General features: G+C 40.4%; 1 protein-coding gene across 2 annotated transcripts in view; it reads right to left on the bottom strand.

The window, feature by feature from the left end:
* The window catches only part of HPRT1 (hypoxanthine phosphoribosyltransferase 1), a 41180-nt gene that overhangs the window by 8613 nt on the left and 7800 nt on the right, over window positions 1–24767 (bottom strand). For both annotated transcript variants that reach the window (XM_040627500.1, XM_040627502.1), the window contains exons 2-4: window positions 15241–15347; window positions 13305–13488; window positions 2641–2706 (exon numbers count right to left, since the gene is read on the bottom strand). In XM_040627500.1, the coding sequence (XP_040483434.1) occupies window positions 2641–2706; window positions 13305–13488; window positions 15241–15347 (357 nt within the window). The remainder of the gene's footprint in view (window positions 1–2640; window positions 2707–13304; window positions 13489–15240; window positions 15348–24767) is intronic.

The following is a 24767-nucleotide window of genomic DNA, read 5'->3' as shown; positions in this document are numbered from 1 at the left end:
CCCTTACAGGAGGAACCATCTACCAACTACCTCCGAGGCAGAGAAGAGTCCTATCTGCTCTCAAGCTGTAGGAACAAGGCAGCATTCAGTATACTGCTTATGATCACCGTCACAGGAAAGATTCATGCTCTATCGTGTATTTCTAGTTCTCACTTCTTGGTCACATACCTATTGCATGCGAATTTTAATGTTCTATATATTCTCCCAAGTCAGTGGTTACCAAGGTAGGGCACACAAGATCCACAGGGTTGCAAGAAAGAAATATTGGACCTTTTCTAAACCTCATCCTGCGTGAGGTATAATTTTGCGTGTATATTGTAATATACATGATATTACTACCACAGTTTGTATTATCATTTACCCTTCCCTCCTCCGACAACTACTCGGTCTCTTTCCAAGACACTGCAATCTCAATCTTTAGTAAAATTGAATATAATCAATTAATGGACCAATAGTCGTTTCACCACCTACTTACTATATGATTCTTTCTCAACATTTTCTTTACCCTAGCTAGCACGTCGGAAGGATAACACTCTCCCACCCTACCTGTGGCTCACTGCTGCAGCAATGTGCACCATGGGACGGAGTTACAGTCTGAAAAGAGCACTGAATTATGAGACAGAGAAACTGGATTCTAGTCTTGACTCTAACGCTAAGTAGTCCCACAATCGTGATTATGTCATAATCACAGACTTCTAGTAATATCAGACGGTTTGTACAAATCAATCACAATCCAGAGAGATGAAATATTTATCCAAGATGAAACTGCAGAATCTAGACTATGATCTCAATACTATTTTAAAAGTAAGAATGAGAATTTCTACCGTTATTGAGAGCTTATTTTATGTCAAACAGCTACGTTCTTACTTCATAAAGGAAAAGAATGAGGCTCAGAGGTCAAACGATTTGCCTAAAGTCATAAAACTAGCCAAGTGGTAGAGGTATTTTCAGGGTCCAAAGCCCATATTCTCCACCACTAAATGGAAAAAAGGGGGGAAATATTTATATACATATGTATCTGCATGCAGTGTCCCCCCAAAACAGACTGAAGTAGAAAGTCTGAATAACCCACAATCTCACCACCAAGAAATAACTTCACCCAACTTCGATGTCTTGATTTTTTTGCCACAATAAATGTGCTCTACTGTGACTATCAAGAAAAGAAAATTATTTTAGAAAGAGACCTTTTAAGATCACAAAGCCATGTATGTAGGAGGATATAGCCATTAGGTGGGAAAGGCAAGGTCAAATGGAATCCCAGGAGGCTGTGCAGGCCAGGCCCCTTCCAGCACTAAAAACTGATTATAGGAGTAAGGGCTTCAAATGACTTCTAAATATGGGCAAAGCACGCTGAAAGGGAAAAACAGGCCTGGCCGTGGTATACAGGATGGGCAGGAAGGGGAAAGAGTCAACAGATTATAATTTCTCTTTTGAAGTTTTCAAAAGATGCTGAGGAGGACAAGATTAGTTTGGCAGGACCCTGATATGGGTAAGAGGTTTTGACCCAAGTGTTGTATGCTGAAGTTTCCTACTAGGTCCTCAGTCAAGCTGTAAACATTTAAAAGCCAGAGGAGGAAAAGAGCCTTGAGGCCAGAAAGATCCGCATTTAAATTCAAGCTCTACCACTTACTGGCAGCGTGACTGGACAAGTCCTTTAAGTTTGCGGAGTCTTAGTTTCCTCATCCATAAAATAGGGCTAATAGTAGCTACCTCGTGGGATTACTGTGAAACTTTTATAAGATTATGCCTTTATATCTGGCAGTGTTTATAAATAAAAAACTAACTGGCAACTGAAAAAAAAAATCCATCTAGCACCGATCGTTGACTCGAAAATCATTTCAATGTATCACAAGAATAATATTCAAATATCTTAATATCTCTATCATTTCTGCCAACTGTCTATACTGGAACAATCTTGATGTATTCAGAAAACTCTTTTTGAGAACTCTTAAAATAGTAGTATGTTGGAATTTACGGAGTATTCGAACTACCAGAAAAACCGTTGTAAGAGGTCTACATGCATTATCTCACTTAATGCTCTGAACTCTGTCCCCACCTTACACAGAGGAGAGAAAGAGATGAAACAATCTGCCCAAGGTCACACAGACGAAGTACTGAGCCAGGCTTTGAATCAACGCTGCCCATCTTGGGGTGCCTGGCCGGCTCAGTCAGTGGAGCATGCAATTCTTGATCTTGGGGTCATGAGTTTGAGCCCCATGTTGGGTGTAGAATTTACATAAGGGAAAAATAAAAAGCGCCCATCTCTAGAACCCACACTTTATAGCTACTACGTGATACTACCCTACATGTCCTGCTGTGTGAGTCTATTTTTAAAAAGAAGACTGTCTTTTCCCCCAAAAAATAGATATACTTTTGAAGAACTCCAAATTAGATCAGCACAGAGAAAGACAAGAGTATTTTGCAATATGGACTTTAAGTTTAACGTTGGCTTCTGCTGCCTCTTTGCTATGTGACCTAGGGAAAGACAGCTAACTTAGATTGCTTCCGAGGGTTAAACAGCCCTTGTTTAAGTGCATAAATAACTGTGTAAACTGCCTCTTAGTGATAAAGCACAGTGTTACTAATTGACTCTTGGCATGAAGTCAAAAGAACTCTCTTGTTCCCCTTCAAGACACATACCTTTCCAGTCAAAGTTGAGAGATCATCTCCACCAATGACTTTGATGTCCCCTGTTGACTGGTCATTCTAGTTTAAAAAAAAAAAGATATAAATACCTATGTCTATTCTTTTGTGTACACACGCACATTTCAAATTATCGAATGGGAACTAGAAGATTTAAGAAGTTAGCTATCTAATGTCGCCACATTATGATATGCTAAATGATACAAATTATAAGAATTATATTTCAAGAAATGAACTAGGTAACTTCCAACTAGAGATTAGTTAAAACTTAAGTCCTAAAAGTAGGGCACACACATTTTCGAGTGGGCAGTATCCTAGCGGCTACCCATCTTCGGTCACGGTAATTTCACCATGAAGGAAGTTATTAGCATGACAGATGCCCGGTTCTGGCCCTGGACCATTCCCATGAATCAAGCAAGTTGTAGGCTCTGGTCTGTAGCATACTCAACCCCAAAACTACTGTCCTCAAAAGTCTAGCCCAGGCCCATGTCATCTTCGGCACAGTCTGGAAAACCAGGTCTGATGAGCAGTCTTTTGAGGCCTACCTCTTAGGCTCCCAGTTTTCTGTTATCACAGAATCCAGCAGAAACCCTTACAGGAGTTTCAAAGGGAAATCCTCCATATCTATTGTAGCTGGTGGTGATAATGATCATTACTTGGCTGTACTGGAGCCAAAGAGCAGGTGAACAAAAGAGCTGAGACTTGCCCTACCAGAGAGCATACCATACCAATGCTACAACAATTACAACAATGTTGTGCCAGCCCAGGAACAGACAGAGACCAAGGAACAGAATAGAGCCCAGAAACACACTTAGAAATATATGAGGATTTAGTATACGAGAAAGATGGTATTTTAAGTCAGTAAGGAAAAGATCAATTATTCAACGAAGTAGTTACTCATTTTGGGGAAAAAATAAAGTACGATCCCTACCTCACAGCATATACAAAAATAAATTCCAGATGGATTAAAATCTAAATGTAAAAAATAAAGCCATAAGCAGACTGGAAGAAAATGTAGAAGAAATATTTTCACATTCTTAGAAAGGGTAAAAACCTCGGCATATCATGAACCCAAACCAAAAGAAAAGAATTGTAACAAATATTCCTATTATATGTTGGGTTCAAAGACTAAGAAGCCAATAGGAAAATGAAGAACAAACACAAATAGGCAATTCACAGAAGAGAAGGCCAGAACACATGAAATGGTATCTAAGAAACAAACACTAAAACCATGTGATTCTACCATTCACCCATTCACACCGGCAAAACTTAAGCCTGATGACATACGTTGACAAAAGTGAGGGGAAACAAGCACTCTCGGTGAGAGAATAAACTGGTACAACCTCTTTTGAAAATGGTACAGCAATACCTATTAAAATTGTGAGCATGTGTGCCACTCACCCCTGCAATCCCACTTCCAGGAATCAATGCTATAAAAACACTCACAAATATGTGAAGGTACATACAAGGAGGTTCACTGTACCAACTATTTATAAAAAAGAAGAACTGGAGGGGCGCCTGGGTGGCTCAGTCAGTGAAACGTCTGCTTTCGGCTCAGGTTGTGATCCCAGAGTCCTGGGATCAAGCCCCACATGGAGCCTTGCATGGCTTGTTGCTCAGTGGGAAGCCTGCTTCTCCCCCTGCCTGCCGCTCCCCCTGCTTATACGTGCACACGCTCCCTCTCTCTCTAGCTCTCTGTCAAATAAATAAATAAAATCTTTAAAAAAAAATAAAGAAAAAATGGAGACAACCAACGAGTCTATGAACAGGGACCTATTTAAATTAAGTTCATCCGCACTGCACAAGGTCAGACCGTGCAGCTACTAAAAAGAATCTGAAAATCTATACACATGGACATGAGCAATGGGAATTAAAAACACCAAGTAGTAGAGCGAGGCGTTGCCTATGAAACCACTTTTGTTCAGCATTTTAGACAAATTTATAACATCAATTACCTATGAGCGGTGAGAATGGGGATAACAAGGCTTTTTACTTACATATACTTCCATTCTCAACATATGCTTCTATATACATGTTCATTTTTTGTGGAGTGTCATTTTTGAAAAACACAATTGGGCCGAAACTACTCAGTGCTGCAAACTAAACAGATCTAAGTATGTCTTCTGATATGAAAAAAATCTAGCATATGACTTCTCATCTTAAGGAAATTACAGACACCCTTCATTTCAACTAACTTAAAACCCAGTTTCAAACACAGAGAAGTGATTAATAATAGCAAAACAAAACAACAACAACAACAAAAAAAAAAACACACACACAAAAACCGCTGCACAAGACCTGAAGCTTTCCAGCAGAGTGAGTCATAGGGAATCATTTACACTGTGTATCAAAGTAGATAGTGACACCTTCTGTTGAAGTTTGGTATTACAGTCCAATTCCAATTGACTTTTTTTTTTTTTTTTTTTTAACAGAGGACAGCACTAAAAAGTATGGAGTCATGGGAAAAAAAACCCTTGATCCAAAGACTATGGTGACAGGGAAGAAAAAAGAGAACTCCAAGCATACAGGACACTGTTGCTCTTCTAACATCCAAATCTCCATATTCCTGTTTTCCTCCGAGGTTTTTAGCTGAATCTCTTTTTGAGGCTTTTATTTTTTTAAAAAGATTTTATTTATTTGTCAGAGAGAGAGAGAGAGCACAAGTAGGTGGAGCGGCAGGCGGAGGGAGAAGCAGGCTCCCCACTGAGCAGGGAGCCCGACGTGGGGCTTGATCCCAGAACCCCAAGATCATGACCTGAGCCGAAGGCAGACGCTTCACTGACTGAGCCACCCAGGCGCCCCTCTTCTGAGGCTTTTCTTCCACGTGAACAGCCACCTTTGCAATGGAGGCTAACAAAGAAGACTCATTCGAGAAAACTGCTACAGTGCACTGTGCTAGCATCCAGGTTATAAGCGCCCCAAACGCATAGAAACGGCATCCATGGATCAATGACCCCACCAGAGGCACTTCCTTCCCTCCCTCCTTTCCCGGGTGGAACAAGCTTCCCACTGTATTCCTGCTTCGTTACATTACTGAGTGACTCTTGTATGCCTCATCTTGAAGGAGAGGATGGGGCTGGCACAGGAGAGGGCAGAGTTCCCGCCCCCCATTGTTCTTCTCTCTTCTCTACCATCCATCTCCCTCATTCTTCCCAGCCAGCCAGAGAGCCCAATCTGTCCTTAACTCAGAATGCCATCGTCAACTACATAAAATTCCCAAAGAAGCTCTCTGGGTCTACAACTCTACTCTTAGCATCTGTGTTTCCATTTTGTCTACCTTTTTAAGTATTAAGATGGGCAGTGATGATTTCTGGGTTTTTTAAGTCAAGTAAATTAACATACAATGTTATATTAGTTCCATATGTACAATACCTTTCTTTTTTATTTTTTAAAGATTTTATTTATATTTATCCGAGAGAGAGACAGAGCGAGCACAAGCGGGGGGAGGCGCATAAGGAGAGGGAGAAGCTGACTTCCCGCCAGGTGGAGAGCAAGACAACGCGGGGCTCCATCCCAGGACCCCGAGATCATGACCCGAGCCAAAGTCAGACGCCAACTGACTGAGCCACCCAGGTGCCCTCAATTACCTTTCTTGAGTGTGGGTGAAAAGATGAGAAGAGAAATAGGAAGGAACTTTGTTTATTCCTATCTGTATATCCCGAGGGGTTCTGTGACCCTCCAGGCAGCAAGGAGAACTGCAGCGTGGTGTTGGAAAAGGGGAAGGAAAGCTGCAGGGCAAACACACCATGAGGGGGCTTGGGACAGACAGACCTCGTCCTGTGTGAAAGGGATGTGCAGTCCAAGCCCCAAAGCTGAGCTCGCAAGAGGGCAAGACTAGGAGTCATACTGAGTAGGAAGTCTGGGCTTAGCCCCTCGCAGCTTGCTTGTTGCAGTGAACTTGAGGCCCTTCTTTCAGAGCCCCAGAATGGAGTTACTGGGAAAGTCATTCCTTCTCCCTCCAGCTAGGCCCCTGGCCGCCACACTCAAGCATGCTTTCTCTGCACATCCTAATCGCGACTGTCCTCTGTCCTGTTGCTGTTTTCCTGTACCCTGATCAAATATCAACAGCAGTGAGAATATTACAATCATATGCTTTTAGAGGTAGACTGCACCTCAGATGAAAAATGGCAGATACCCCATTTTCTAAAAATGGATGCAGAAAAAATGAAGTCTGGAAGGATAGACACCCAGGGAGTAATTTATTTACTTGTATTTTATGAGTTTTTTGAAAAGAACATGTTGCTTAAAAAAAAAAAAAAACCTATTATCACCAGTTAAAAAAATGATGGTAATAGTGAGGGGTGCCTGGTTGGCTCGGTGGGGAGAATGTGTGACTCTTGATCTTGGGGTTGTGAGTTCAAGCCCCGCGTTGGGCCTAGAGCTTAAAAAATAAAAGTACATCTGTATCTTAATACCCAAAAGATACAGATGTAGTGAAAAGAAGGGGCACATGCACCCCAATGTTCACAGCAGCATTGTCCACAATAGCCAAACTGTGGAAGGAGCCGAGATGCCCTTCAACAGATGAATGGATAAAGAAGATGTGGTCCATATATACAATGGAATATTACTCAGCCAGAAAGGATGAATACCTACCATTTGCATCAACATGGATGGAACTGGAGGGGATTATGCTGAGTGAAATAAGTCAAGCAGAGAAAGACAATTACCATATGGTTTCACTTATATGTGGAACATAAGGAATAGCAGGGAGATTGGTAGAAGAACGAAGGGAAGAATGAAGGGGGGGGAATCAGAGAGGGAGACAAACCATGAGAGACTGTGGACTCTGGGAACCAAACTGAGGGTTACAGAAGGGAGGGGGTGGGGGGATGGGGTAACCAGGTGATGGGTATTAAGCAGGGCACGTGTGCTGATGAGCACTGGGTGTTATTCGCAACTAATGAATTGGTGAACACTACATCAAAAACTAATGATGTACTATACATTGGCTAATTAAACGTAACAATAAAAAAAATAAAAATAAAAAATTTTTAAATGATGCTAATGAGGCAGGGCCCTTAGATCATCTCTCCCAAGCACCATCCACTACAGCAGCCATTAAGCGCATGTGCCAATTACAGGTGACCCTTCAACGTCACGGGTCTGAACTGCGCAGGCCCACTTATACATGGATTTTTTTTTTTTTTTGGATAAATACAGAACAGCACGGTCAATGTATTTTCTCTTCCTTGTGGTTTCCTTAATAATATTTTCTTTTCTCAAGCTTACTTTCTTGTAAAAATACAGTATATAATACATAAAACATATAAAATACGTGTTCACTGCTTATAGTCTCAGGCTTCTGGTCAACAGTAGACTATTAACAGTTAAGTTTGGGGGGAGTCAGGAGTTATACAAGAATTGTCAACTGTGCAGGGGGTTGGTGCCCCTAACCCCTGGATTGTTCAAGGGTTGACTGTTCTTAAAATGGAATAAAATAAAAAATTCAGGCCCTTTGTTGCACAGACATAGAACATTTCTATCACCACAGAACGTTCTATTGGTCAGTGCTGTTCAAATCAAAGACACCACCTAGCACAACGTAATATTAGAAAAAATGAATCAGTGCTGATATTTAATATCTAGAGGTCCGCTTCAGAAGTTATTGCATCCGATCTTTATGCTCTTCGCTCCAGGACTGGTTTGGGACTGGGATCTGAAAAATTAACACGTTCAACAGAACCACTTTGCATGGCCTGGTGTACAACACATAATCAGTATGTGTTTGCTGAGTGAATTAATCAGTTTCCTTAATTTTTTAATACAAAACTTGTGGTTCACAAGACCAAACCTGAATACTACCTTTAGGTTCTAAGAAACAGGGTGTTTATATAATTCCTCAGCCTACATCAAAGTGAAAACGATGTGGCCGCACGAAATGGCTACAAAGTATACTTTTGACACCAGTTCTGTTAAAGTTTCCTTATACCAGAGATGGTACATAGCCCTGTTCCCTCCGATTTAAACCTAACAAATATTTCCCCCACACCTGTCTATGGTCTTAATTCATTGAGCAGGAAAGAGACATAAATCATTCTACTTGCTCTCTCTCTCTCCCTATAGGAGAGAGAGAAGGACAGAGATTAGCTTTACAGAAGATAAGCTTTAGACTATCTAGTGTCAATATCAAAGCGGCACATTTACATTTAACTTCAAACGTTCTGGAGGAAAAAGCATACCTTAAAGCAATGACTAAATCCATACAAAGGAGGTCAGACTGAAAGCTACCAACCTTTTCTTATAAAAGACACTTGAATAAACCACTCCAGTATTTTCTGCATTTTTCTTTAACAAGTTCACTCAAATAGCCACCTTCTTACAAATTACTATTAGGCAATTGACATCTCTGATATATTCAACAGCTTAATCAAGCTACTAACCAAGCAGCTTGCAACATAAGACTCAGTTACAGCTTTATGGACCCCGACTGCAACTGAGGGGAAAAAAAACATCCCACAACTGGCAAGATGAGTCGTTTGCATACAGAACTTCTGACTAGGAGGGTCACCTGGATGGTAGAGTTCGTTAAGCCTCTGACTCTTGGTTTCGGCTCAGGTCACCATCTCCCGTTGTGAGATCGAGCCCTGCCTTGGGCTCCATGCTGGGCATGGAGCCTGCTTGAGATTCTCTCTCTCTCTCTACTCTGCCCCACCCCAACCCTTCCTCTCAAAAACAAACAAACAAAAACAAAAAACCACTTCTGACTAGTAGAAAATGAAGAAATAAAAGGAAGCCCATATTAAAGGATTCAAGTCAGTTAAAAGTTTTCCCAAATAAGACCCAGTTCTGCAGTTAAAGGCGTGGGTTCAAATCGAAGACCTGTACGATCTTAGGCAAGTCACTTCATCCCCCTGTGCCTCCCTGTTCTCAAATGTATGTGGAGATAATAATCCAGAACTCAAAACAAAAGTTTTCTGCAAGATTTCAAACCCTAAGAACAACTCCATTTTAATGTAAGCCACTCTGTCTGGACACACAGTAAAGCAGGCTCATTTTCCCTTTGCTTAAGGCCCACATAAAAATATTGCCACAAAACATTTACTGGTCTGATAACTTTTACTCCTGAGGCTTCATCTTTTTATAATTAAAAAATTAGTAAGAAAAAATTTACTACAAAACTGAACTCAGAAGAAAATAATTTGCATATTTATCGATTATTTCATTTTTCTGAGTATCACAGAGCCTTAGAGACAGAAAAGGTCTTTGAATATAAAGTACTACATTTCATTATTCTAAGACGCACTCACATTTTAATACCCCTGAAATCAACATATTGCAGCTGACAGCAACTTACAATATAACCGACAGTGTCTTCTTTCTTAGCAGTACAAAAAACAAGGGTAAGTCTTAACATCAGTGATATCTTAGATGGAACGAAACATGGTGGTTGGAATCCCCAGCACTTTCCCATCAAGGCACGAAGCAAATAAAATCAGCTACTCTGATTAAGAGTATGTAAACTATGAGGGGCACCTGGGTGGCTCAGCTGGTTAAGCGTCTGCCTTCGGCTCAGGTCATGATCTCAGGGTCCTGGGATCGAGCCCCTCATCGGGTTCCCTGCTCAGCGGAGAGCCTGCTTTTCCCTCTCCCTCAGCCACTCTGCCCTGTTCCTTCTCTCTCTCTCTCTGTCAAATAAATAAATAAATAAAATCTTTAAAAAAAAAAAGAGTATGTAAACTACGATATGTGTGTGTGTATGCTTAGAAAATTCTTTAAGATATTAGAAATAAAAGTGGTAGTGGAATTTAGGGTGACTTCATTCCTTCATTTCTTTACTCCCTGTGGCTGTATGCTTTTCATAATAAGCATGTATTCTTTAATCAAAAAATGCAATTTTTATTTTGAAGGAAAACTAGATGGGGCATATTGATATTGTTAGGGCTCTTTATATATTCCAGAAACATTTAATAGTTCATGGAGCATTTCTTGAGGATTAGTACAGATCAGTTAATGTTTAATTCACTATTTCAAAGTGGGGAAAATCAGCATGTGAAACTACACTAACATCAATGTTACTGATGCGGCAACAATTTTAAATTTCCATCTTATGATTCTATCAAATTAAGCTGTCTGGTTTTTTATATGTACATGGGAATATCTTCCATGACAAGCTGATGAATTATTAAATAGGGCAGAAATGTTACTTCAAATCAACAGTAAGCATACGAATTAATTTCTATCGTTTAGTAGTAAATCCACAGAATTTCACGTAAAACAGAACAGATAATATTTTTCTCTATGTAAAAACTAACCTAAAAACTTGCTTTGCTTACGTTTAAGATTTCACTCTTTTTATCACTTGAGGAGTTCAGCTTAATAATCCTCTAAGATCTAAAACTGACAGGAAAAAAGCTAGAAGTAGAAAATGGCATTAAAGGGTCAAACTGTTTCTATGGCTTCAAATTGTTCTTATAACTATAAAATACTTTTAAGAAGAAAATATTAAAGTTAAACTCCCCTCATTTTTTTTTACAAGTTTTCCTTTCAAAGGAAGAACATTGTATGGAAATCCCAAAAGAAATGAAATCTAAGACATAAAGTAACAAGACTGTTTTTTATGCATATGTGTGTGGAGGGGGGCACTTCAGAAGATCAAAAAAAGAAACCATACCATGGACGGTAAGTACATGTTTTGACTCTAAGCCAAGACATGAAAGGCTGGGTAGCTATACTGCTAGCAGTGATACTGACCAGAATTAAATCTTAGTGTAGACCAGCTAACTCGCTCACTCACTCACTTCTGGTGAGTGAAAATCCAATCTCTGTATTTAAACAATTCCCTAATTCATGTAAGACTCTGACAAGTTACAAGGAGCTTGTGAGTATGAAGCAATGCCATGGTATATGAGCACAAAGGCTTTTCAAGGGCTAGGAAAATGTCTTAAATGGTTCTCCAATCACCCGTAGGACTGATGAAAATGCCGAAAAGGTCAAAAACTTGGGTCAAATAGATGATTAACTGGGAGAATGAGGCTGAAAGTTAATGTAAGATAAGTGGTCTTATTCTCAATGAAAATATAAACATAAGGCCAGATTCTACAGGGATGCACGATGCAGATTCATGAAACAGCAAAGAGCAGACATTTATTCTGATCTTTGAAGAAGCTAAGAGAAGCCCCACTTTTTTTATAATAGTTTTTTTATTTTGTTATATTAGTCACCATACAGTACATCCCCAGTTTTTGATGCAATGTTCCATGATTCATTACTTGCATATAACACCCAGTGCACCATGCAATACGTGCCCTCCTTACTACCCATCACGGGCCTATCCCAATCCCCCGCCCTCTCCCCTCTGAAGCCCTCAGTTTGTTTCCCAGAGTCCACAGTCTCTCATGGTTCATTCTCCCTTCTGTTTAACCCCCCCTTTCTACTTCCCTTTCTTCTCCTACCGATCTGACTGCTATTTCTTATGTTCCATAAATGAGTGAAACCATATGATAATTGTCTTTCTCTGCTTGACTTATTTCACTTAGCATAATTTCCTCCAGTCCCGTCCATGTTGCAGCAAATGTTGGGTAATCGTTCTTTTTAATGGCTGAGTAATATTCCATTCTATATATGGACCACATCTTCTTAATCCAGTCATCTGTTGAAGGGCATTTCGGCTCCTTCCACGATTTAGCTATTGTGGACGATGCTGCTATGAACATTGGGGTGCATATGGCCCTTCTCTTCACTACGTCTGTATCTTTGGGGCAAATACCCAGTAGTGCAATGGCTGGATCACAGGGTAGCTCAATTTTTAACTTTTTAAGGGACCTCCACACTGTTTTCCAGAATGGCTGTACCAACCTGCATTCCCACCAACAGTGTAAGAGGGATCCCCTTTCTCCACATCCTCTCCAACATTTGTTTCCTGCCTTGTCAATTTTTGCCATTCTAACTGGCGTAAGGTGGTATCTCAATGTGGTTTCGATTTGAATTTGCCTGATGAGAAGCCCCACTTTTAAGGAAAATAGTAACTCCCAGGAACTACAATGGTAACATGCGACCAGACACAAACAACAGCGTGAACTCACAAAAAGCAAACATTCACATGACCAAAGGAAACTACAGATGATGAAATCCATGTGTACAGATGACCCCTGATTCTGGCTCATTCCAGTGTCAATATTGCTTATTGTGTCAGTATTGTGAAGCATCTGAGACGGTGTGACACGGGCACAGTAACCGAATCAGAAGTGGGCTTTCTGCGAAACAACTGCGGACCCACCCTCTTTATCAGACTCGGCTGCAAACGTCTTACCACTCCCCGCCAAACCAATCTAGCTCCATGGAGGGTATCTGCCAACGCTAAATATAGTCAAAAAATATCCCCCATGTCCCAACGGCAACTCCTAAAAGGGGTTTAAAAAAATCCAAGAAACAAAAACAAACCAAAAATCCTTCCAAATACGTGTACAGCCTCCAAGGTGCCTAGTCTGAAAAAGGTAATAGTCACTTGGATATAAAGTAGGAGAGAAGATACTAGAAAATCACACTGTAACCAACTGAAATGAACATGAAATAAGTATAGTTTGCAGAGCTTCAAAAACATACAGGAAAACCTACAGTTGCCATGGGTGTTTTTAAACATATATAGATACATTTTTTTAAGTTTTAAATTTTAGTTGCCGTACAGTGAGATACTGGTTTTCAGGAGTAGATACACTTACGCAGTAGCTCTTCAGTCTGATGAAATCTACGGTCATGGGAATGGACCCGTCACTGTTTCTGTTCAGTGCTTTGATATAATCCAGCAGGTCAGCAAAGAACTTATAGCCTCCTTTGAGCACACAGAGCGCTACGATGTGATGGCCTCCCATCTCCTTCATCACATCTCGCGCAAGCCGCTCGGTCCTACAGACACACAATCAGGAATTTAATACAATACAATAGAAATATATTTAACTTTATAACAAACGTCCCCCCTGAGGCATTAACCTTCTACAAAACATATCCTTTGCCCCCCAAGAATTATATCCTTGCTTCAGAAAGTGAAAATAAAAACTTAAAAATCTTCAAAAAAACATGTACCCTGTAACACCTAACATAAATGTTTAAAAATGCAAAGTAAAAAATCTCATTTCTACCTATTGTATTGACAAATTCTGATTAAATGAAATTTTCCTGATCATATACAATATTGTAAGAGATTGTTAAAAAAAAAAGAACACTCTCTTATGCCACTGGGAGTAAAAATTACAGTAACTTTTTGGGATAATCGGGCAGTATCAAAACATTCAATAAATACCTTCCCCTTAACCCAGAATTTCCCCACGAATCAAGTTGAAGCAAATGCCCAAACATGTATGAGGCGATGTTTCCTTCTAGTACGGTCTGTAAAAGCAAAATAATGGAGGTATCTTGCATGCCCATCAATAAAGGACTGCTTAAATCAATTATGGTACAGTCAGAAAATGGAATGTTATGCAAGCTTCAAAATACATGAGATAGCTCTAAATAAACGAATATGAAAAAATGTCCAATAAATTTCAGACCTATACGATACTACATACCTATGTGTTAAAATAAAATACAGTAGCTACTTGAACAACACAGGTTTGAACTGCACAAGTCCCCTTATAAAGGGATTTTTAAAAAATACAGTACTATAAATGTATTTTCTCTTCCTTATGATTTTTTGAAAAACATTCTTTTTTTTAAAAAAAAGATTTTATTTATTTATTCAACAGAGATAGAGACAGCCAGCGAGAGAGGGAACACAGCAGGGGGAGTGGGAGAGGAAGAAGCAGGCTCATAGCGGAGGAGCCTGATGTGGGGCTCGATCCCATAACGCCGGGATCACGCCCTGAGCCGAAGGCAGACGCTTAACCGCTGTGCCACCCAGGCGCCCCTGAAAAACATTCTTTTCTCTAGCTTACTGCATTGTAAGAACACAGTATAGAATACACATAACATACAAAGTATGTGTTAATCGACTGTTTATGTTATCGGTGAGCCTTCTGGTCAACAGTAGTCTATTAGTAGTTACGTTCTGGGGAGAGTCCAGAGTAAACTGTACGGACATTTGCATACAATGTATGTGCATAATCAGTGTGTAGGGAAGGACTGTACACAGGAGGGTGAGAGGAGAGAACCCTACTCTTCTCATTTACAGCCTCAATCCTTAGAATACACACATGTACTGGTACTATAACCTGAAAATCAAAAACAAAACAGCCAGACACACAAGGCAAGCATTTAAATACCAAGTTAGGTATTTCACCGCGATTCAGTTAAGGGGAAATTTTCAGGCTAGATGCGCATACTAATGAAAATATAACCTTCCCTTCATGTGATTTAGCCCCAGCCCATTACCCTGTTCAGGGTTGAGTAATCAAAGACTGACTAGAGTTCATTCCTCCAGTCTCCCTCCAATGTTTACTTTATTCTACTCCCTACAGATTCCCAGTATACCATGACTTATGCTGGGTAATTAGTAAGCTCTCCCAGCACCTTGTTTGTAAAGAGGGCTCTAAAATAGAAAACATCTATTATTTCACAAGCTGGCCTAGTTTATGTTTAGATATCAGCTACTTAAAACAGCTGCTGACACTTGAAATTAATATAAGAAAAAAACAAAAACAAAAGATTGAAGATCTTACTAACCTGTCCATAATCAGTCCGTGAGGAATAAACACCTTTTCCAAATCCTCAGCATAATGATGAGGTATACAGAATAAATCTAGGTCATAACCTGGTTCATCATCACTAATCTGAAAAAGAAATATGACTATTTCAGGGACGGCATTACAGGATTGACTTTAGATGTTAAAAAACCTTAGCTTATGAGAGAAAGTTAGGTATGACACATCGAGAACTTTCTGTAACTTTGTAGGTATGATTATGAATTAGAGTTATGTAAGAAATCAACTGTATGCCTTAGAGATGAATAGTTAAGACTGTAGACATAAAATGACATAGGAAATGTCCTTTAGTTCAGCAAAGACAAAACAAAACACTTTGAAGAATTAAGACAAATGTGGCAAAATCCTGATAACATTTTAAACGTGGGTGATGAGCATATGGGGGTTCATTATATTATTCTCTCCACTTCTGAATGTGTTTGAAATTTTAGTAAAAAAAGATTTTAATACACTGTAGAAAAAAAAAGTTAACACACTGTAGTCTAACAAGCTAAAACGTCACCCTGAACAAAAGCCGCCGTCCCCACCCCAAAGCACCTCACAGTAGGGGGGAATCACCCAAAAAGCTACGCGACTTCTTAAAAACCCAAACTCGTGCCTTCATAGCAGCTACTCCAAGGTTATTCGAATTGAACCCTGTATTGGTTGTCTTTGTACATCAAGTACCCAGCGTACAAAATATTTAGTAATACTGATGATGTGGCACCCGTGGTGGTAAGATGTATTGTGATTAGTTTTATAAATCCTTTATATACCTAAGCATACAGAAAAAATATAATAAAATCATAGTATTAGCTTGAGAAGAGTTACAATGATTTTCTTTCTTTATATTGTATATTCCAAATTTTCTTCATTGAGTATATATTGCTCTTTAAAAAATTCAGTAGTCTTTCTTAGAAATTATTTGTGGGGGCTCCTGGGTGGCTCAGTTGGTTAAGCGTCTGCCTTCGGCTCAGGTCAAGATCCCGGGGGTCCTAGGATCGAGCCCCACATGGGGCTCCGTGCTCAGTGGAGAGCCTGCTTCTCCCTCTCCCTCTGCTTGCTGCCCCCCCCCGCCGCTTGCGCGCACTCGCTCTCTCTCAAATAAATGAACAAAATCTTTAAAAAAAAAAAAAAAAGATTCCCTCTCCATTTCTCTGTGCCCCTCCCCCACTCACACACTCTGTCTCCAAAAAAGAAAAAAGAAAAAAGAAAGAAAAAGAAATTATTTGTGGTATTACGTGTGTTATAAAAGTATGGGGAAATTTTTATAGATGTATTAAAATCTACAAACAAAAAGCGTAATTCAACAGAATTAAAGAAGTGAGGAGGGGAAGGGAAAAGGAAGGAAAAGGAGGAGGAAAGGAAGGAGTGAAAGGAGGAAGGAAGGGTGGGTATGGAGGAGAATATACCAAAGAGTGGTCAACTATAAGGGGATACTTGCTGCACTGCACACTTTTTTTTTTAAAGATTTTATTTATTTGAGAAAGAGAGAGTGAGAGAGTACCAGCAGGGGGAGGGGCAGAGGGAGAAGCAGGCTCCCTGTTGAGCAGGGAGCCTGATGCGGGCTCCATCCCAGGGTCCTGGGATCATGACCTGAGCTGAAGCCAGGCGCTTCACCGAATGAGCCAGCCAGGTGCCCCATGCACCGCATGCGCTTTAATACTGACTTGGCCTTTTTGTTCACTGTCAATTTCACCTTTTTTCTAAATCATAGTTGATTTATAATTCCCACTTGCCATTATATTTAAAATCCATTCAAAGAAATAAACCAGAATTTTAATACTCTACCTCACATGATATTCAAGACTAAACTATCTTCCAAATCACATTCAAGAAGCTGATGATAGGAGTGTTTTGGCAGTTTTCAAGAAATATTGGTCAAACCATAATTAGGTCTCGATGCATCAGCTAGTATCTACTGAGCACCTTCTAGTCAGCACTGTGTTAGGTGCTTAAGGATAGGTGGCTTGGCTTTCAATGAATTTTAAAAGTACATATTTAAGATTTACAATATTATTCACAGAATTCATAATTATATTCTGAAAAATGTGAGCTTCACGCTGTCACTTTTTCAGTCCCAAAAGCTCTTTTGAGCTCTCCAGGCGCAGGTGGAATTGTAGGTATTGTCTTGTCCGGCTTCTAGTACCTTCGGCCCACTTCCGCCTGTGCAGGGGCCGCCGGGAAGCTGGCAGCGATCCAGGGAGGGGCACGGCCCTGCGGCAGGGCAGGGCAAAGGCACTCACTCGGCAGCCGGTCTGAGGGCGGGTGGAAGTCATTATTGACTTGTTTTTAAACCACATGCATTACTTCCATACACCGCAAGAAAAATTCTATTTTGGGGGGAATAAAAAAGATTATGCCAGGTCCTTGAAGAGGAAGTGCTAACCTGTCTGCTAAACATTCACATCATGCACGTTTCAGAACACGGTCACTACAAAAAGAATGGAAATGGGACATTGGTGTCACCCACAGGAGTTTTTCAAGAATACTCTATAACAAGCAAGTATTTCTTTTATAAATTTTATAAACTGAAATTTAGTTCCAGTTTTGGGAAAAGACAGACCTTGCTAGATCCTGTAGGATAAGAGGATAAACCTTCAAGTCTGGCTCATCAGAATATATCTGCTATTACCTGACAAGAATGAAAATGTACCATTTCGCTGTGTTTCAGCACTAAAAACACCCAGAGCACCAAAATGGCTTTCCTGAAGCTTACTCACCACTTCCTCCCAGTTACTCACTGCTTCTGCACAAGCATAAACCAGGACCCACCCAGGACTCTTCGAAATTCTGTAACACTTGGAAAGACTACAGCTTCTGCGCAAGTGGCTCAGAGCCTGGTTACGGGCTTTGCAGGCAGCCTAAGAACTTCAAGAGTCTGGATTGTCTCGGTCAAAGCCAATGTGACTTCTGCCCAGATGTGCAGTCTGCTATACACAGAACAGCTGGGACGGACACCAACACAGGAATTCCACCTCTGTTAAAACACCAAATTAATCTCTAATTCAAAAGTTTTTATTTTCAATCAATACTATTAGATTTATGTATCACATTTAATGTCAAAGGGCTGACTTGTGGGGCGCCTGGGTGACTCAGAAGGTTAAGTGTCAACTCTTTTTTTTAAACTATTTACTTATTTGTTAAGATTTTATTTATTTAATTCACAGAGAGAAAGAGAGAGAGAGAGCACAAGCAGGGGGAGCAGCAGGCAGAGGGAGAGGGAGAAGCAGACTCCCTGCTGAGCAGGGAGCCCGACGTGGGGCTCAATCCCAGGACCCTGAGATCATGACCCGAGCCAAAGGCAGACGCTTAACCAACTGAGCCACTCAGGCGCCCCTAAGTATCCAACTCTTGACCTCAGCTCAGGTTGTGAGTTCAAGCCCCTCTTGATCTCAGGGTCATGAGTTCAAGCTCCACCCAGCATGAAGCCTACTTTAAAAAAAGGGGGGAGGAGGGTGACTTGTGATTATAAGAGAGTATTATGAAACATTCTGTGCCAAAAAACTGGACAACCTAGAAGAAATGGATAAATTTCTAGATACCTATAACCTCCAAAAACTCATCAGGAAGTAATAGAAAATTTGAACAGACCGATGATCAGCAATGAAATTGAATCAGTAACCAAAAAACTCCCAACAAAGTCTAGGCCCGAATGCCTTCACAGGTGAATTCTACCAAACATTTAAAGAAGAGTTAATACCGGGGCGCCTGGGTGGCACAGCGGTTGAGCGTCTGCCTTCGGCTCAGGGCATGATCCCGGCGTTCTGGGATCGAGCCTCACATCAGGCTCCTCCGCTATGAGCCTGCTTCTTCCTCTCCCACTCCCCCTGCTTGTGTTCCCTCTCTCGCTGCCTGTCTCTATCTCTGTTGAATAAATAAATAAAATCTTTAAAAAATAAAAAAAAAGAAGAGTTAATACCTATTTTTCTCAAACTATTCCAAAAAATAGACGAGGAAGGAAAACCCACATTCATTCTATGAGGCCGGCATCACCCTGATACCAAAACCAGACAAAGAGACTACATAAAAAGAGAACTACGGGCCAGTATCTCTAATGAACATATATGCAAAAAGCCCCAACAAAATATTAGCAAACCAAATCCAACAATACATTAAAGAAATCATTCACCACGATCAGGCAAGATTATTCCTGGGATGCAACAGTGGTTCAATATTTGCAAATCAATGTAATAGATCACATCAGCAAGAGAAAGGATAAAAACCATATGATAATTTCAACAGATGCAAAAAAAGCATTTGACGAAGTACAACATCCATTCATGATAAAATTCCTCAACAAAATAGGTTTAGAGGGAACATACATCAACATAATAAAGGCCACATATGAAAAACCCACAGCTAACATCACACTCAACGGTGAAAAACTGAGAACTTTCCCCCTTAAGATCATGAACAAGACAAGGATGTCCACTCTTGCCACTGGAGTCTTAGCCACAGCAACCAGACAAGAAAAAGGAATAAAAGGATCCAAATTGGTAAGGAAGAAGTAAAACTTTCATTATCTGCAGATGACACAATAAAGACTCCACCAAAAAACAACTAGAACTGACCTTACCTTTAGTAAGGTTGCAGGATACAAAATCAATGTACAGAAATCCGCTGCATTTTTATACACTAATAATGAAGCAACAGAAAGAGAAATCAAAAAAGCAATCCCATTTAAAAGTGCACCAAAAATAATAAAATACCTAGGAATAACCTTAGCCAAGGAGGTGAAAAGGTCTGTACTCGGAAAACCATAAAACACTGACAAAAGAAACTGAAGACAATACAAACAAACGGAAAGACAGTCCATGCTCATGGACTGTAAGAACACATATTGTTAAAATGTCCAATGCAACCTACAGATTTAATGCAATCCCTACCGAAATACAAACAGCATTTTTCACAGAACCAGAACAAATAATCCTAAAATCTGTATGGAACCACTGAAGACCCCGAAGAGCCAAAATAATTTTGAAAAAGAAAAACAGGGGCGCCTGGGTGGCTCAGTCAGTTAAGCATCTGTCTCTTGATTTTGGCTCAGGTCATGATCTCAGGGTTGTGAGACTGAGCCCCACATGGGGCTCCATGCTGAGTGTGGAGCCTACTTAAGATCTCTCTCTCCCTCTGTCCCTCCCTCCCCTCAAAAAAGAAAAAAAAAAAAAAAAAACGCTGGAGGTATCACAAGTCCAGATTTCAAATTATGCTATGAAGCTGTAGTAATCAAAACAGTATGGTACTGGCACAAAAATAGACAAATCAACGGAACGGGATAGAAAGCCCAGAAACAAACCCACAACTATAGGTCAATTAATCTTCAACAAAGCAGGAAAGGATATCCAATGGGAAAAAGACAGCGTCTTCAACAAATGGTGCTGGGAAAACTAGACAGCAACATGCAAAAGAATGAAACTGGACCACTTTCCTACACCATTCACAAAAATAAAGTCAAAATGGATTAAAGACCTAAATGTGAGACCTGAAACCATAAAAATCCTAGAAGAGAGCACAGGCAATAATTAACATCGGCCATAGCAACATTTTTCTAGTTATGTGTCCTGAGGCAAGGGAAGGAAAAGCAAAAATAAACTATTGGGACTACATCAAAATAAAAAGCTTCTGCTCAGCAAAGGAAACAATCAGCAAAACTAAAAGAAAACCTACCCAACAGGAGAAGATATTTGCAAATGACATATCCAATAAAGGACAGTATCCAAAATATATAAAGAACTTATCAAACTCAACACCCAAAAACCAAATAATCCAATTTAAAAATGGGCAGAAGACACGAACAGACATCTCTCCAAAGAAGACATAGAAATGGCCAAAAGACACATGAAAAGATGCTCACCATCGCTGATCATCAGGGAAATGCAAGTCAAAATTACAACGAGATACCACCTCACACCTGTCAGAATGGCTAAAATCAACAATACAAGAAACAACAAGTATTGGCAAGGTTGTAGAAAAAAAGGATCCCTCTTGCACTGTTGGTGGGAATGCAAACTGCTGCAGCCACTGTGGAAAACAGTACAGAGGGTCCTCAAAAAGTTAAAAATAGAACTACTCTATTATCTAATTATCATACCCCTGGGTACTTATCCAAAAAATATAAAACACTAATTCAAAGGGATACATGCACCCCTATGTTTACAGCAGGATTACTTATAGCCAAATTATGGAAGCAGCAGATGAACGGATGAAGAAGATGTGTATATATACACAATGGAATATTATTCAGCCATAAAAAAGAATGAAATCTGTTTCACTCATTTACGGAACATAAGAAATAGGAAGATCGGTAGGAGAAGGAAGGGAAGAATGAAGGGGGGTAAACAGAAGGGGGAATGAACCATGAGAGACTGTGGACTCTGGGCTTCAGAGGGGAAGGGGGGCGGGGGATTGGGATAGGTCGGTGATGGGTATTAAGGAGGGCACGTATTGCATGGAGCACTGGGTGTTATATGCAAGTAATGAATCATGGAACATTACATCAAAAACTAAGGATGTCCTGTAGGGTGACTAACGTAACATAATTAAAAAAAAATAAAAGAATGAAATCTTGCCATGTGCAACAACATGGATGGATCCAGAGAGTATATACTAAGTGAAATAAGTCAGAGAAAGACAAATGTCATATGATTTCACTCATATGTGGAATTTAAGAAAACAAAGGAAAAAAGAGAGACAAACCAAGAAACAGACTGTTTGCTATAGAGAACAAACTGGTTACCAGAGGGGAGGGAGGGGGGAGGGAGCACGGGTGAAACAGGTGATGGGGACTGAGAGTACACTTACGGTGATGAGCACTGGCCCATGTACAGAATTGCTGAATCACTATATTGTACACCTGAAACTAATTATAACACTATGTTAACTATACTGGAATTAATTTTTTTTAAGATTTTTATTTATTTGAGAGAGAGCACGCCAGTGAGAGAGCATGAGTGGGGGGAGGGGCAGAGGGAGAAGCAGGCTCCCCACTAACCAGGGAGCCGGATGTCAGGCTCAGTCCCAGGACTCCGGGAACATGACCCGAGCTGAAGGCAGACACTTAACCTACTAAGCCACCCAGGCGCCCCTATACTGGAATTAAAATTTAAAAAGTTTAAATAACATTTTTAAAAAGGGTTGATTTGTTCTTTCAAGCATAAAAAAACAGGTTAATGTAACTCTTCCCAAAAGGCAAAAAGAAAAATTCTTAAAACTTGCATTGCTTGAAGGTGTCTCAATTAATAGGGGACATTTGTGATCAATTAAGATCAAGATATCCACTGATCTATTTGACATAATTGGTAATGGGAGATCTTATCTAAGGGATGTGATCATAATTTGGGGCCTAATACTTTTTTTTTGGTTGTCAAATGAACCTTTATTGAAATTTTCCTTTGTAGTTCTTTTTTTTATTATTAACATATAATGTATTCTTTGTTTCAGGGGTACAGGTCTGTGAGTCATCAGTCTTACACAATGCACAGCAGTCACAACACATACCCTCCCCAATGTCCATCACCCAGCCACCCCATTCCCCACCCCCCTCCCATTAACATATAATGTATTATTTGTTTCAGGGGTACAGGTCTGTGATTCATCAGTCTTACACAATTCACAGCACTCACCATAGCATATACCCTTCCCACTGTCCATCACCCAACCACCCATCCCTCCCACCCCTCTCCACTCCAGCAACCCTCAGTTTGTTTCCTGTGAAAAAGAGTCTCTTATGGTTTGTCTCCCTCTCTGGTTTCATCTTGTTTCATTTTTTCCTCTCTTCCTCTATGATCCTCTGCCTTGTTTCTCAAATTCCACATATCAGCGAGATCATATGATAGCTGTTTTTCTCACTGACTTATTTCACTTAGCATAATACCCTCCAGTCCCATCCACGTTGATGCAGAATTCAAGATTTCATTTTTGATGGCTGCGTAATATTCCACTGTGTGTATATATGTGTGTGTGTGTACCACATCTTCTTTATCCATTCATCTGTTGATGGACATCTGGGCTCTTTCCATAGTTTGGCTATTGCGGACATTGCTGCTATGAACACTGGGGTGCAGGTGCCCCTTCGGATCACTACATTTGTATCTTTGGGGTAAATATCCAGTAGTGCAATTGCTGGGTAGTAGGGTAGCTCTATTTTCAACTTTGTGAGGAACCTCCATACTGTTTTCCAGAGTGGCTGCACCAGCTTGCACTCCCACCAACAGTGTAGGAGGGATCCCCTTTCATGTTCATCCTTTTCCAGCTGCTGATGCATGTACCGTTTGCTGTCCATCATGACCCCCTGGAGCCATACTACAAGCCCCTGGACCCAACCCCTGGATAGAGTCCAACTGCCATACAGCCCACTGCCCCGTTTCAGCAGGAAGCAGCCAGAGCAGTCATCGTGCCATTCCCTAACGGCGGTTAGCATTACTAATCCAGGGGGAGTAATGAGTAAGGGGCAGGTGTGGGGGGCTAGGCAGGGAGAGATAGATGGCGGGCTAAGTGATCAGGCTCACAGACATCCCAAAAATGTGGAGGTGTGGGAAAACCAGAGATAAGGGGACAAATCTGACTACCCTGCCCTAGGCCTGCGGGGTGGGTCGTGTGAGGCGGGTGTCTTTATGATAATCACCTGTGACCCACAAAGACCAACCAGCCCCTAAAAAGGAAGTAAGCCACAGAAGGTGTTAGCAAAAGAGATGTTAAAAGGATTTAAGTTCCCCGGTTAGCTTTCTATAAAAGACCAACCCTAAAGGCGCTTGTAGGCAACCCTCTCGGGACCCCTCTCCTGAGAGTTTTTTCTGTATCTTCACTTAACTTCAATCGCTTTACACACACACACACACACACACACACACACACACACACCTTGCACTGCGAGGTACTTTAGGCATGAATTCACAAGTTTGTTATAATTCACTATAAATAAATGGGGTATATTCATGGGGGTCATAATTAAAGAAATAGATGACTGGCCACAGGCAGTCTGTTGTCAGAACTGGGCAATGGATATATGAGGGTTTGTTATGCTATTATGTCTACTTACAGATATTTCAAATATACAGTTAAATACAGAGCAATTTATTTAAATGATGACAAGGCACCAACATCACTTTTCCCAATTTTACATTTAATGAAAAGTCCAAGTCTTTTAAATCCCATGTATAATGACCAAATATTAGAATACTAATTTTCAAATGGTGATGACCTTATCCAGAACCTGTATTCTTGTTACTAATACTCAAATACTTAGTGAGAGCCTACTGTGTTGTACGTACCAGAGGATTAGATAAAGCTGACACAGCTACCCCCGAAGAGCTTACAGTATTAGAAGACATGACATGTACACGAATAACCGTAAGACGGTGGTAAGGTTCTATGAAAAAGAAACAGGTGAAGTACTGTGGGAGTTTAGAAGAGCACTCAAATTCTCAGAAGCCTCGCCTGCACCTGGATCACTGGTAAGAAATAAGATACAACTCAATGACCAGGAACTCGGTTTTAATCAACCCAACA

The sequence above is a fragment of the Ursus maritimus genome (assembly GCF_017311325.1).
Source record: "Ursus maritimus isolate PB19 chromosome X unlocalized genomic scaffold, ASM1731132v1 scaffold_X1, whole genome shotgun sequence".
Classification (NCBI taxonomy): domain Eukaryota; kingdom Metazoa; phylum Chordata; class Mammalia; order Carnivora; family Ursidae; genus Ursus; species Ursus maritimus.
This window is presented reverse-complemented; position numbering and strand designations above follow the sequence as displayed.